The sequence below is a fragment of the Nicotiana tabacum genome, chromosome 24 (genome assembly GCF_000715075.1).
Source record: "Nicotiana tabacum cultivar K326 chromosome 24, ASM71507v2, whole genome shotgun sequence".
Classification (NCBI taxonomy): domain Eukaryota; kingdom Viridiplantae; phylum Streptophyta; class Magnoliopsida; order Solanales; family Solanaceae; genus Nicotiana; species Nicotiana tabacum.
Window position 1 is genome coordinate 88,285,920 of NC_134103.1, and position 14,845 is coordinate 88,300,764.

At 40.6% G+C, this 14,845-nt stretch overlaps 1 protein-coding gene across 1 annotated transcript; it reads left to right on the forward strand.

The window, feature by feature from the left end:
- Positions 1-7,964: 7,964 nt before the first annotated feature.
- On the forward strand, positions 7,965-8,363 carry LOC107800318 (uncharacterized). Its single transcript, XM_016623475.2, has one exon. It carries the CDS (start codon positions 7,965-7,967, stop codon positions 8,361-8,363), a length of 399 nt encoding a protein of 132 aa, XP_016478961.1.
- The last annotated feature ends 6,482 nt before the right edge of the window (positions 8,364-14,845 follow it).

The following is a 14,845-nucleotide window of genomic DNA, read 5'->3' on the forward strand; positions in this document are numbered from 1 at the left end:
ATATTACGGTAGTGGATAATGTGAAGGCTGTACAAAGGCTAACCGGGCGCATTGCATCCCTGGAGCGGTTCATCTCGAGGTCGTCCGATAAAAGTCATCGATTTTTCTCGTTGCTGAAAAAGAAAAAAAACTTCACATGGACCCCAGAATATCAACGGGATTTAGAGGAACTTAAGCGATACTTGTCGAGCCCACCATTGCTTCACACGCCGAGGGCGGACGAACGACTGTACTTGTACCTAGCGGTATCGAAAATAGCGGTAAGTGGAGTTCTAGTCCGAGAAGAACAAGGTATGCAATTTCCAATTTATTATGTCATTAGGACCTTAGGTGAGGCCGAAACTAGATACCCTCACCTAGAAAAATTGGCACTCGCCTTGCTAAGTGCCTCTAGAAAACTGAAACCATATTTTCAGTGCCATCCTATATATGTTGTGACAACCTACCCTTTACAAAATATAATGCATAAACCTGAACTCTCGGTATGACTGGCCAAATGGGCCGTAGAAATCAACGGGTATTATATTGAATATCAACCCCAAACAACCATCAAATCTCAAATTTTTGTAGATTTCGTGGCCGACTTTACACCGGCCCTAATACCCGAAGTCGAAAGAGAGTTGTTGATAAACTCGGGAACATCTTCGAAAATCTGGACCCTCTTTACGGACGGTGCCTCGAACGTAAAAGGGTCCGGACTTGGCATCGTACTGAAGCCACCCACAAGCAATATAGTTAGACAATCTATTAGAACTGTAAAATTGACTAACAATGAGGCCGAATATGAGGCCATGATTGCAGGACTCGAACTGGCCAAAGGCTTGGGGGCGGAGGTGATCGAAGCTAAGTGTGACTCCCTCCTTGTAGTGAACTAATTTAACGGAACGTTCAAAGTAAGAGATGAGCGCATGCAAAGATACCTAGACAAGCTACAGGTAACATTACATCAGTTCAAAGAGTGGACTTTGCAGCACGTACCTCGAGATCAAAACAGTGAGGCCGATGCCCTCACGAACTTGGGATCATCAGTCGAGGACGACGAGCTCAGGTCAGGGGCGGTCGTACAACTTATGAGGTCAATAGTAGAAGAAGGTCACGCCAAAATAAACTCCACAAGCTTGACTTAGGATTGGAGAAATAAATACATAGAGTATTTGAAGACCAAAAAACTTCCCTCAGATCCAAAGGAATCGAGGGCCATGCACACAAAGGCAGCTCGATTTAGCTTGTCCAAAGACGAAACCTTACTTAGGAGAACGTTCGACGGTCCGCTAGCAATATGTCTGGGACCGAGAGATACCGAGTACGTTTTGAGGGAAGTCCATGAAGGAACATGCAGGAACCACTCAGGCGCCGAATCATTGGTTTGAAAGGTAATCAGAGCCGGCTATTAGTGGGTCGATATAGAAAAAGATGCGAAGGAGTTTGTGCAAAAATATGATAAATGTCAAAGACATGCTCCGATGATTCAACAACCCGGGGAGCTGCTGCATTCGGTTTTATCGCCGTGGCCGTTCATGAAGTAGGGGATAGACATCGTCGGCCCTCTTCCATCAACACCAGGTAAGGCTCAATTTGTTTTGTTTATAACTGACTATTTCTCTAAGTGGGTTGAAGCACAGGCATACCAGAAGATCAGGGAGAAGGAAGTCATCGACTTCATTTGGGACCACATCATATGTCGATTCGGAATACCATCCGAAATTTTATGTGACAACGAAAAATAGTTTATGGGCAGCAAAGTGACCAAATTTCTCGAAGACCATAAGATCAAAAGGATCTTATCAACACTTTATCACCCTAGTAGGAATGAACAAGCTGAATCGACCAACAAAACCATAATCCAAAACCTCAAGAAAAGGTTGACTGACGCTAACGGGAAATGGGGAGAGATCCTGCCCTAAGTTCTTTGGGCGTATCACACAACTTCAAAGTCCAGTACCGGGGCCACCCTGTTCTCATTAGTTTATGGCACCGAAGCTTTAATACTCGTCGAAGTCGGGGAGTCGAGTATCAGATTCCGATATGCAATAAGGGAATCGAATAACGAGGCCATGAATACAAGCCTGGAGCTATTGGACAAACGGCGTGAAACTGCCTTTGTTTGATTGGATGTTCAAAAGCAACAGATCGAAAGGTATTACAATCGAAGGGCCAACCTTCGGTATTTTAATATCGGGGACTTAGTGCTGAGGAAGGTCACATTAAACACCCAAAATCTAAACGAAGGGAAATTGGGTTCGAACTAGGAAGGGCCATACTAGATTCTCGAGATCACAGGGAAAGGGTCCTATAAGCTCGGAATGATGGACGAAGAACAACTACCGAACAATTGGAACATAACTCATCTTAAACGATATTACTGCTAAGGTACGACCCCATTTCAATTCTTTCTAGTTTTTGACTAACACTTGCAGGTTATCGACAAGGAGCGGCACGAAGCCTTTAGATCTGAAAGAACACGTTGCACTCTTTTTCCCTTGAACCATTTTTTGTCCCAAATGGATTTTTCGGCAAGGTTTTTAATGAGGCAACAACGGATTGTGCTAACTTAGAAACGAAGGCCGATCACGAATCGGTGTCAAAGACAGCACTAATAGTATTCGAGGTTCCTCTACAATCAACCTCGAATATTGGGGGGCATTGCCCTTGGATGTCAACTTTTTTGTGAGGAAATTACTTCATAATAGTGGGTTCTCGATAGGTGAGATTTGTTGTAAGGGATAAACGGCCAAACAATCCGTGCCCATATAGGTTGCTCGAGCCTTGGCACAAAACATGTACGCATGTGTAATCATTTTTCACAAGAATAAAGAGAAGTATTTTTCCTTGCAATTATCTCATGTCTTAGAAATTATTTTCTACTTTACAATTCTGTACTTTTGATATATTACAGAAACGAGCTCAAGGGCCGATTATAACCAGAGTTCGGAATCACTCCCATAATCGGGGACTGCTATCCGAAAAATAAACTCGAACAAATCGAACTATTGAGCGTCGGGGGTATAAGACCTCTTAGGCAACCCTCAAATTTTAAAGGCCACGACCATACCCACTCGGGGACTGTTATCTTAGGCAATCCTGGATAACTCGGGAAAGAAAGCTCACTGGGATACACCCAAATTAAAATGCTACGGCCGCATTAACACAGCTTGGAGACGTCCGAGAACTGTAACAAAAAATAGGCCTTCGAAATATTCATAACCGGTTTTAAAGGCTACCCTCGGCAAACTATGGTTTGAGTTACTTACTTTGGAGAAGGTTCCCGATAACCCTAAACCTCTAAGATGACTCAAATAAAAAATAATGTAAAGGCAAGGTTGATCGAACTAACACAACCCAAGCTATTTTATGCTAAGGCATCCCGACCTTTGTGAATTCAAGAAATAAAGCAAAGGAAAAATTCGAAATCCAAAGGGGAAAAAAGCCTTGTATATATTTACACAAAGATCTTTACAAAAGACAAATGGCTTAATTCGAAAAAATCTACAATGGCCGAAATTGCCTCAAAAGGATGCAAAAGAAAAACAAAATATGTAAAGGCCTAAGTGGCATGGTCTTCATCAGAGGCAACATCTCTATCCTCGAGATCTTCCCCGCCTTCAGACTCACTTAAACTATCTGAGTCTTCCTCGGGAAAGGCCAGCTTTTGAGCCCTAGATTCTTCTACTTTGGAGTTCTCGAGTGCAACCTGTATATCGAATCCCTGAGCATGGGCTTCCTCGAGGGCTTCCCTTCGAGCTTTCTACTTCGCATGATCCACCATGCTTTTGGCCTGCGCCTGGATGGCTTGGACGTCGACCTTATACTGGGTCGCATTAGCATTGGCTTTGGTGTTGGCCACGGCCACCTCAGATTTGGTCACCTCGAGCTCACTGACCAAGTTTGTTAATTGGGACTGAAGCTCTTCGATTTTCTTGGCTTGCACCGAGGCTTTCTCTCTTGCAGCTCGGAGCTGGGACTCGACCGACTCCAACTCTACTTGGACAACCTCCTTTTTCGAGGCTAAGATATCCATATTCTTCTTAAACACTTCTGCCTCGACTCGTATTGCATCTATTTGTTTCTGAAGATCCCCGATCTGTTCGAGCCTCTGCCGGACCTGTAGAATCGGATCATTAGTCGTTATCTCCAATTCGTCTTCACTATCGTGAAGCATCGGAATACCTGTTCGGCCATCTCAGCATGCTCATCCCAAGCCGTCACTAAATCTGCCTAAAGCTTCTCACTAAGAAGCTTGTAAGTGTCATTTTTCTCAGTGAGGTCCTGAACCTCAGCCTCGCGCTCCTTCCGGATTCGAAGGAAAGCCTCGTGATGCAATACCAAAGCCTACAAGAAAGGAAAAAGATGTTAGAATTACCTATGACTCCAAGTTTAAAATAGATAATGGAATGACCTTCGAAGTTATCCGATTCAGAGCATGTTGGGCCTCGTTGAACATGCACGACTCCAAACGCATTCATCACAACTTAGTCTTCCTCGGTCACCAAGCACCTAAGATAGCTGGCAATCCCTACGGGGGGAGAGAAGACCCGGGCATCCTCCGGTACAAAAAACACTATATTCCGCCTACAGTTGGGGTTAACACTTGGGGACGGGAATCAGTCCACCAGTTTTGGGCTCGACAAAGACCCAGCAGTGCCCGGGGACAGTGCTTTCTTCTGCACGGGTAAGTCACCAAGCCCGGTGACATCTTCCAAAGCATCAAACTCAACCCTATCCTGGAAGCCGTGGATATTGACAGCTTCTTGAGGACCATCGCAAGAGTGACCTTCCAACATATTGTCCTCACGGATTGTGGCATCCAAAATCCGAGGGGATCTGGAAATATAGATCATACCGATCTTGTCCCTTGCAACATCTCCCACCACTCGGGAAGCCTGGCCCCCGGTCTTTTTCTCGACCATCTCAACCTGGGACGGAGTGGCCTCGATTCTTTCTGGCTCGGGAACCTCGGCCGAAGCTCCCTCGTTAACTTTCTCCGATACGGAGGGCTGTTGTATCGAAGCACCAGCCCGCACACGGGCTACCGGATTGGATTCTTCTTCTTCTTCTTCTTCTTCTTCTTCTTCTTCTTCCCTTAGCCGACGGACTGAGTCCAAGGATAGAACTATGGTGTTCCCTTTGTGTTTACGAGCTTGCCTTTTCTTTGGATTTTGCTTTTCCGAGTTCGGGGAACTCGGAGCCCCTTTTCTCTTCTTCTCTTTGGCCTGCTTTGGAGCAGGTGGTTGAGGAAGGACTTATTCTTCGTTAGATGGGGGCCTCATTGTTACATCCTTCCCGAGTCCTACAAAGTAAAAAAGACGAGTAAGCTCGAATGATAATCGTCCTAAGAAAGAAGCTTACCATGATTGCAGGCCTTCCATCGACCCTTTGATAATTCCATCCAAGCACGCTCGGAGTATGGTCTCTGCGACACCAGGCCCTCGACCCATTGCTTGAGATCGAGGACTACCTCCGACACCTAGGTCACAACTACAACACCAAAAATATAGATGAGGAAAGAAGATAAGAGGTAAAATAGCAAAATTAAAAAGGCAAAGTACTACTCACGATTCATGTTCCATTTCTCCAGAAACGGCATGTCGTTAGCAGGGATCATGTCCGAAGTCCTTATTCGGACAAATCGGCCCATCCAACCTCGGTCACGAGACTCATCTATGCTCGAGAACGAGGCTTTGACGGCCCCACGAGTAAGCTTAATCAGCCCTTCTCGATAGAGTCGGGGACTGTAAAGGCGCATAAGATGGTCGAGGGTGAAAGGACATCCCTCGATTTTGCTCACGAAGAATCGGAGGAGAATCACTATTCTCCAGAAGAAAGGATGGATCTGGCCGAGGGTCACATCATACCTCTTGCAGAAGTCGATGATGATAGGGTCTAAGGGACCCAACGTGAAAGGGTAAGTGTAAACACTTAGGAAACCCTCCACATGGGTAGTGATTGACTCCTCGGGCGAAGGTACCACGACATGTTTATCGACCCAGTGGCACTCCTCTTTAACTTTGTAGAGGAGATCATCGGTTATCATGCATATGTACCTCGAGACCGATTCACATCGACCAGGTACTGAGAAGGTTTTTTCAATCCTAAAATCGGCGACAGTAGGGCACCCTCTCGGAATGAAGTCCTCAAGGGGAGGTTCCGCCGTAGCTCCAGCGCCTACGGGCCGTGAAGAAGAGGCGGCCTCCTTTTGCGGTACGATTTTAGAAGTTTTTACCATTGTAAAGTAGAAGAGAAGGGAATTAGGGTGATATGGAATTTGCTTAAGATTCAAGAGATTTGGGAGCGAGAGTTGCAGAGCAAAGAGATTTTTGAAGAGAAGCAACAATGAGGGAAATTTTGAGCGTAAAGTTTGAGTGGAAGAAGGTGGAGGTACTTATAGCTTGCTGGTGGTGGTTCAGAACCGGTGGTGGCCGACCAGCAACTGACAAGTATTTAATGCCTCGATAACCGAACCGACGGGACATTTCAGTATCCGATTGTCGCTATCGTCATAGTCGGGCTCGTCGCTTATGTCATCGCATATCGAGATGGGATTGGAAAAGTTCAAATCATTTCTCGTCATCTTTTCTCCGAGAAACGAGGAGACTATCTTTATACGGTCAAAATCGGACTTGCTCTTTTTGTATGACTGATCGAGACTGGAACACGATAGGTCAAGGTTCAGCCTCGTATCATATCGAACTAGATGCAAAGTTAGATTGCCGAGCTCGTGGTCCTGAGACCGATCAAGATCGAGATCGACCAAGATCGAGACCGAACAATAAAGAGATCGAGGGAAGCTTATCGATCCAAATAACGGAAAACCGAAATATCCGTAATCGGACGGGGATCACGGCGTGTATCCCAGCATGTATCAAGAAGAGGCCGATTAATTAGCCAATTATGGAATTTCTTACCTCATATTGAATTGTATATATAGTAGGACTCCCCTACTATATAAAGTGGGGTCTAATCATTTGTAAACACATCATATTCACGCAATATTAAGCAATATACTGTCATTTTCTAGCTCTCATTATTATTTGACAAGAGGGGTTGCTCTGATGGTAAGCAACCTCCACTTCCAACCAAGAGGTTGTGAGTTCGAGTCACTCCAAGAGTAAGGTGGGGAATTCTTGGAGGGAAGGATGCCGATGGTCTATTGGAAACAACCTCTCTACCCCATGGTAGGGGTAAGGTCTGCGTACATACTACCCTCCCCAAACCCTACTAGTGGGATTATATTGGGTTGTTGTTGTTGTTGTTTCTAGCTTTCATTATCTTGTTATTCTGTTCATAAGCAAGTTGAAACATATTTAGTTCAAGGGTGACTGAACTCGAGGGTCAAAGTTGTTCAATTCGTGTGGTTTGTATTATTTCTTTCATCGTCAATATCAATATTAATTTATTCTTTTTAATTTGTACCAAGTTATATCACTTGTCCTTAAAACCGCGTATAAATTCAATTGTTATCCAATTTTAGGGTAAACAAAAGGTCAATTGAAGTGATGGAGAAAGTGTTTTTGGTACTTTAGACGAATTATTTAAGACTATTTATTTAAGGTTTGATAAGAGTGGATTGCTCTAGTGGTGAGCACCCTCCACTTCCAACCAAGAGATTGTGAGTTCGAGTTATCCCAAGAGCGAGGTAGGAGTTCTTGGAGGGAGGGAGCCGAGGGTCTATCGGAAACAAACTATCTATCCAAGGGTAGGGGTAAGGTATGCGTACACACTACCCTGCCCAGACCCCACTAGTGAGATTATACTGGGTTATTGTTGTTGTATTATGAATACATTTTAAAATACGAAAATTCATCCGGGAAAGCTACAAGCCTATAACAATGTACTTAAATAGTGTTTATAATATGGCATCTTTATGATAATTTTTTCTTTTGCTCATTTCTTTAAATATGGACTCACTTAACTAAAATTGAACTGCTCCCAAATATTTTCAGAAGCAAATCCAAAGTCACTAAAAGATGGTAGGAGAAGTGGAGAAGATGGTGGCAGTAGGCCTTGTTTGGGGAGCGACGAATGCCCTGATGCGAAAAGGAGCAATCAAATGGGACGAAACCATCAAATCTTTACCTCAACCAAACACGCCCCAGAACCCAGTAATGGCCAGTCTCAAGAATTGGCTCAAACTTGTCTTGATATGGCAGTATTCTTTGCCGTTTCTCCTAAACCTGTCAGCTTCAGCTACTTTCTTTGCAATACTCAGTGATACACCCATTTCTTTAGCTGTTCCTGTAACCAATGCCACCACTTTCGCTGCCACTGCTGTATTTGGATTGATTCTTGGTGAAGAGACCCGCGTTGGTCTTGCTCTTTTTGGTACCTCTCTTATTGTTCTTGGTGTTTATATTTGTATTATGTAATCACTTCTGAATAACTCTTCCTTTTGGATCTTGTGTGATCTGATAGATTCATTTATAATGCTGAATAGGGAATTTTGTTTTTATATATAATAATCCCTAGAAAGTTTTTTGTTTTTGTTTTTCCTGAATAAATATAGAAAATTTGGGAATTATCTGGATTGAAATGTTGATGATCTTGTCAATTTGGTTTGTTAATATCCCTACTAGGTGCATTTAATAGGAGAAATTTATCCCCCATATTTTTGATAGCCAAACTAATAGGCCCGCCCCTCTATCCTTCTCCACTTAAATACTGGACTTGGTTCAACAGTAAGATTGGAACTCATGAGATGCGCCTATCCTGCTTATCCCAGTATTTGCACTAACACAATAGATGCATGACTTAGGTTAATTAACACATAACTATGATTGATTGACTAGCGCTCCTTTTAGAGTTAATATCTATTGGTTTATAGGGTGTTGCTAGGTTTTTTCCCAGTTAATGCTCATTAGGAAAATTTCAGCTAGGATGGACAAGGGAATAGTGACACAGGCTATCATGAATTGAATAATGTAGAGAACAAATTTCAGATAGCAAGGCTGTATGCTATATGGTGTTATCAAATTCATAAGTTTTTCATTTGGGTATTTGCATAGGCTTCCGTAAAACTGTAGTCTGTTGCTAGCTTTTTATGTTTCTTTAGTTATCTTCTTCGCTCACCTTCAAAACTTGAAAACATATTTTCACCTTTTCCTTACATTTCCATGTTACTCTCCTAAGTTTGAGATTGTTGCAAATCTTATATGCAAACTTTGTGCAAAAGAAGAATGAGGACAACAAAGTTGCACCATTCAATCCCTCACATCCACAAGATCTCGTTTCAAGGACAACTATATCATCACAAATTTCCGTGGGGTGACCTTAAGTGGGAAATTTTAAGTTTACTCTTACACTTGGTTCTAAAATCCATTGTGAAGCCATAATTAGAAAGCAATCAACAAGTTATTGCCAAAAACACTTAAATCTTGATTGAAAAATATAGTAAGAAAGCTTCTAGACTCTTACCTCCAAGACTAAAATCTCTTATTTCCGTATTTCCTTTTAGTTTAAGGGCCACAAGAACTTCAAATACATTTTCAAGGAGATTCAATGAAACGGAAAAAAAAATGAGGTCCTTTAGCTTGAGACAATCCATTTCTGGCCTAATCCTGTTGCATGAGTCAGTCACATGATTCAGATTTGGTCTGCAATTCATTTTTGTGGTTCACTTTGTTCAGGTATTCCTTGGATTTTATTGTAGGATCTAATAAGCAGTGAAGGTTCTAGCAGATTGAATCTAATGATTTTCACTGTTATATGAAATGGTATACTAACTGAAAGCTGTTGGCCTGTCTGATTGTTGGTTGGCACTTTGCTTGCTTCTGTATGTGTTAAGACTGAGCTGCGCGAAAGCTATTGGTTCTTTGCCCATATGCTTCCTTGTAGGACTACTCCTATTAATATTTTTTGATAAGCAAAATAAAGTTTTATTCATAACTGTAATAGCATTAAGCAGGTGCAGGAAATCAACAGTGATGAGCAACGACAGGTTATGCCTGTAAATTACTTGGGAAATCTATTAAATTTATCACTACATATAAATCTTTCAGTTTACACCAAAGAGCATGAAAATGTGAACAATATATTTCAGCCTGAGAATAGGTTCTGATTTCCCCTCAAATCATCTATCATTTCCAAATGACCCACAGCACACAAGCTGAAATTATATTCCAGATTATCTTAGCCTCTTTGCTTAGGACCAGATCCTTCAAAAGAAAGAGGGGGATAGAAAGAAGCGGAGTTCTATAAAACCTGCTATGTTCTCCTTAGACACTCTTTTCCTGATAAATTATGTATCCTTTTACCAAGCAAACATTTCCCTATCTTTTACTTAAAGTTCTGTCTTGTCGTCTCTATTTGGTTGTGAAGAAACTTTAATATTCTTTTCACATTGTATTTAGGTTTCAGCTTCCTGTAATGTAAGTCTTTGTTTATTTGACTGGTAGACGATCTTGTTTTAAAAATGGATGTATCCAAGTACAGAGATCTAGTAGTCTGAAAAAAACACAATGTTCATGTAAGAGTTCATCCAATTAGCAGCTAATTGGAATTGTCATGGTGCTCAAAAGTACTCGTAAAATGAAGAAATGCTTTGTATATGGGATAAGCTATTCTCAACACCCACAAAAGCTCTTTGATTTTCTCTGTCCACCACATTAGAGCATGGGAAATGACTCCTCAGCCCTTCCTATTCAGGGCTTCAGTTTTCCAGAATTTCTACTCCTAAACAACGGATATCAATCATAGCTCTATGCAGCAGCAGAAGATGGTCAACATACAGTTCCCTTGCCCATGATATTGTGTACTAGATATGGTTCAAGTAATTACATGGCCAAATACATATGCAGCCTTGCCACGATTTTTTATTTTGACACCCAAACTAAGCTTTGTTCCTATTAGACACTCTAACATGATTTCACATTATCCTGTCACCCTTACTATCCGCCTCCCACATTAATCCCCAACCAGGTTAAATCTTTGTTCCTATTGGGGATTAATGTGAAAAAAGATTTTCTATTTTGTGGATCAAAACGTCTTTTCTATATTTTTTTTTTACCCAAATGCCATGTGTCTGCATCTCATTTTTGCCACATCACTCGCATGTGTATCACACATACATTATTTTGTTGATTCGTTGTCAGCAAGGTGTTCAATGGTACACTTTAAATTTACTTTAGGTGTCTAATAGGGACATGGTTTAGTTGAAGTGTTTTAATGAAAAATTGTGATAATTTCAAGGGCCACATATGTATTTGGCCTAATTACATCCAAAAAGACCTTGTCATGTAGAAGTTTTGAATACTATAAACAAATGAGATTTTTGATGTACTGAAAGTGATTATCTCTTGTTGTGCTTGCACTGTTGCACCTCGTTCGCTTTCTGTCTTATTGTGATATTGAAAGTTGAGGGTAAATATTTGAGATGTGTCTGGAAGGAGTCAATATAAACTTATAATAAAAAATCTCTTATATTGTATGTATTGATCCGGTAATATAAAAGATTTACGGTCAGTGAAACCGAATATTTAAACCAATATTCACTCAAAAGAATGAGGTACAAATTCTGGGTAAACAAGGGGTAGACATGAAATAAGAACATGAACCAGAAGAAAACAAAATACATCTCAACTTTGTGCGTGAAATAGGATATGAAACAACTGGAATGTGAACTCGATTTGACCTGCTAAGTCTCAACTTAGTCTAAGTCTTTGCAGTAGTCATATATCATGTAATTATTCCTGACCCAGGCCATTTGACTTGCTTAGCGTGGCTCAGTTGTTTGGTGATGCTACCTGGTCCATTCCAAACCATGGATATAATTGCTGTTTCCTGCCTCCTACGCCTTGAGTGAAAATGTTAGTGTGGATAATATAGGGTTGTCCTGATACATTCCCTAGAAACTCAAAGCCGATCTCATCATGCTTGTCACCAGTGATTTTCTGTTGACTAGATAGCTGTGGAATCAATAAACAGATATTAGATACTTCATGTGTGGCACTATCTTACTCTACCGTCTTGTTTTTAATTTATTCGTTGAGTAAACTATTATCATCGTTTATCAATTGTCAGGAAATGCTTTAGCATAGTTGTTTATCTATATGATATATTATACCCTTCACATGTTACTGACTATAGTATTTTTTAAAATCTTTATGAGAAGATCATGAAAGGACTATGGTTAATTGTTTGTTGTCTCTTTGAGCATCTAAGCGCACACTTACATAGTATGCAGTGACCGTTCCAGTAGAGTTACCAGGTACCAGTACCAGTTTGATCAGTATTTTATAACGACCCAATCGGTCGTTTTGGGCTTTAGTATTTTCGTCCGATGATTAAGACTTTGAGTAGCCTCATATGATGCATTACAACTTGCGTGTATAGTTGGTTTTGATTTTCGAGAAGTTTGGAGTTGATTTGGAAGAGTAACTCTCAATTTGGAAGTTTTAAGTTGGAAGCGTTGACCACGGTTTGACTTTTGAGAAAACAACATAGGATTGGTGATTTGATGGTAATTTTGGACTTGGGCGTATTTGGATTTGGAGGTTCCTAGAAGGTTCTGACTCTATTTGCCGAAAGTTAGCAATTTGAAGGTTTGACCTAGAGTTTACTTTGATGTTATCGGGTTCTTATTGGTGTTCCAGAATTTAAGATAGGTTCATTTACTTGATTGAAACTTGTGTGCAAAGTTTGATGGCACTCCGAAGTGCCTAGGTATGATTCGGATGCTTGGTTGGAAGGATAGAAGTTTCTGAACTTAAAAGAGTTCAACATGTGGTTTGGTCTTTGATTCTTAGATGTGATATTTCCGTATGTGTTTTGAGACCTTGAATATGCCCGGATAGTGTTTATGGATTTGTTAAGATAATAGAACGGGGTCCCGAGAGGTTCGGGTGAGTTTTGAACAAGTTTAGGCATTTCAGCACTTTGATGATGTTCTGAAGCTTTAGAAGTGCAGAGGGCACTTTACAAGTTTGAGGTAACTGATTCTAACCTACATCTAATAGTTCTACATGAATCATCACTAGATTTAACATCAAAACATGAGATTGAACAAGTGGAATTTGAAATTTTCACCTACAACTTAGGAGAGTGTATTTTGGGGTATTGAACATCGATTTGGACTTGAATTTGGAATCTAATTTCATCTTTGGACTCGTGGGCTTGTAGGTAGTCGGATCTACCCCTTGACTCGGATTTTGACCATGTGGTCTGGATTAATTTTTGTTGACTTTTGAAAATTTGATTAAAGATCGAAACTTTATTGTTTGAGATTGTTTCCTATGACTTTATTTGATATTATTGGGTTGTACTTGGCTAGATTCGAGCCGGTTGGAATTGGACTTAACGATTTGGCATTTTCGGTTGATTTCTAGCTACCGTGTGGAGGTAAGTCTCTTGGCTAACCTTGTTAAGAGGTAAAACCCTAGGATTGATTTAATTGCTATGTGCTTAAAGTATTGGTGTAGTGTATATGCAAGGTGGCGAGCGTATATGCATTTACCAAGTTTATATCATATCCGGGATAGAATTGAGATACTATAGCCTTATTTTGATTATGTGCTCATCTTGATTCATGATTTATTTGGATTATATGACTATATTCGCTCTCTTATTCATGCTAGAGATCATGCCTAGGTTTATGGTTGTTTATGAAGGCATGGGAGCTTATTCTTGATATGTTGAATTGCTTGAACTATCTGTAGTAATTTAGAAATTTCATGAGCACATATCTGCATGACTATTATTAAGTCCTTGTGCATATTTTATCTATTAACTCTTGGGCATATGCATACATTTTATATATGGATACTTGAGCTGGACTGAGATTGTGGAATGTAAAGTTGTGCGGTTGAGATACAGTTACAGCACACAAGACATGATGAGTGAATATTTGATTATAAATGAGCTATAAACCTCCTTTTGCACGTGGATAAGGATCCGTCTCTCCAGAGTCAGGTGATTACCCATTTTACTTTGGGCCCTACGAGCGTGATCAATACATGGATTGTATATTGGGTTTAAGTGATACATGGATTTGTATCAGGTTTCAGTGATACATTGATTTTGTATCGGGTTTCAGTAATACATGAATTTTGTGCCGGATTTCGGTGATACATGGATGGTGTATCGTGATACATGGATCTTGTATCGATTATGGTGAGAGATAGAGTCTTGAGCATGCATAGACATCGTCGACTCATTTAAATGTTAACTGTCGCATGTCACCTCTGTATGCTAGTCGGGAGCCTCGAATCTGTTGATTGAAGCATGCCATCTTTAAATACCATATCAGAGTAGCGTTAACATTATCTCTCGAATTGAAAAAATATGCTTTATATCTTACGACTGTTTTATATCTCTGATACCTGTTGTTCATGAGGATATTTATTGTTTCGATTCTAAGCTTTGTTATCTATATCTGTATTGCAAGTATCATGATGCCTATCGCCTCGCTACTACTTCTTCGAGATTAGATTTGATACTTACTGTCACGACCCAAAATCCCACCTTAAGGTCGTGATGCTAGACGAACTTGCTAAGTAAGTCAACTCACAAATAACAAATAAAGTCTATTTTTATTATTTAACAGAGATATATAAGAATAAAAGATAGAAATAGATAGTATCTGATAAAAACCAAAGCACTGCCTAAACATGGCCAATACAATACACCCCCAAGACTAGGTGGCACAAGTACATGAGAAAACTAAGAAAATAAGATCAAGTTTGTATACATGTCAAGCTGTTTGAAATACAAATAGACAAAAATATATAAAAGGGATAGAGACTCGGTAACTGCCAAGAGATCCATGAAGTGAAGCTCACTCTAAGTCTCTGTGAAATCTCCTAGGTCCCACCAGAGGATCTGCACAAAAAGATGTGCAGAAATGTAGTATGAGTGC

Bases quoted from the DNA above. Each gene is read 5' to 3' on its own strand.
- LOC107800318 (XM_016623475.2), top strand. From the start codon at position 7,965: ATGGTAGGAGAAGTGGAGAAGATGGTGGCAGTAGGCCTTGTTTGGGGA.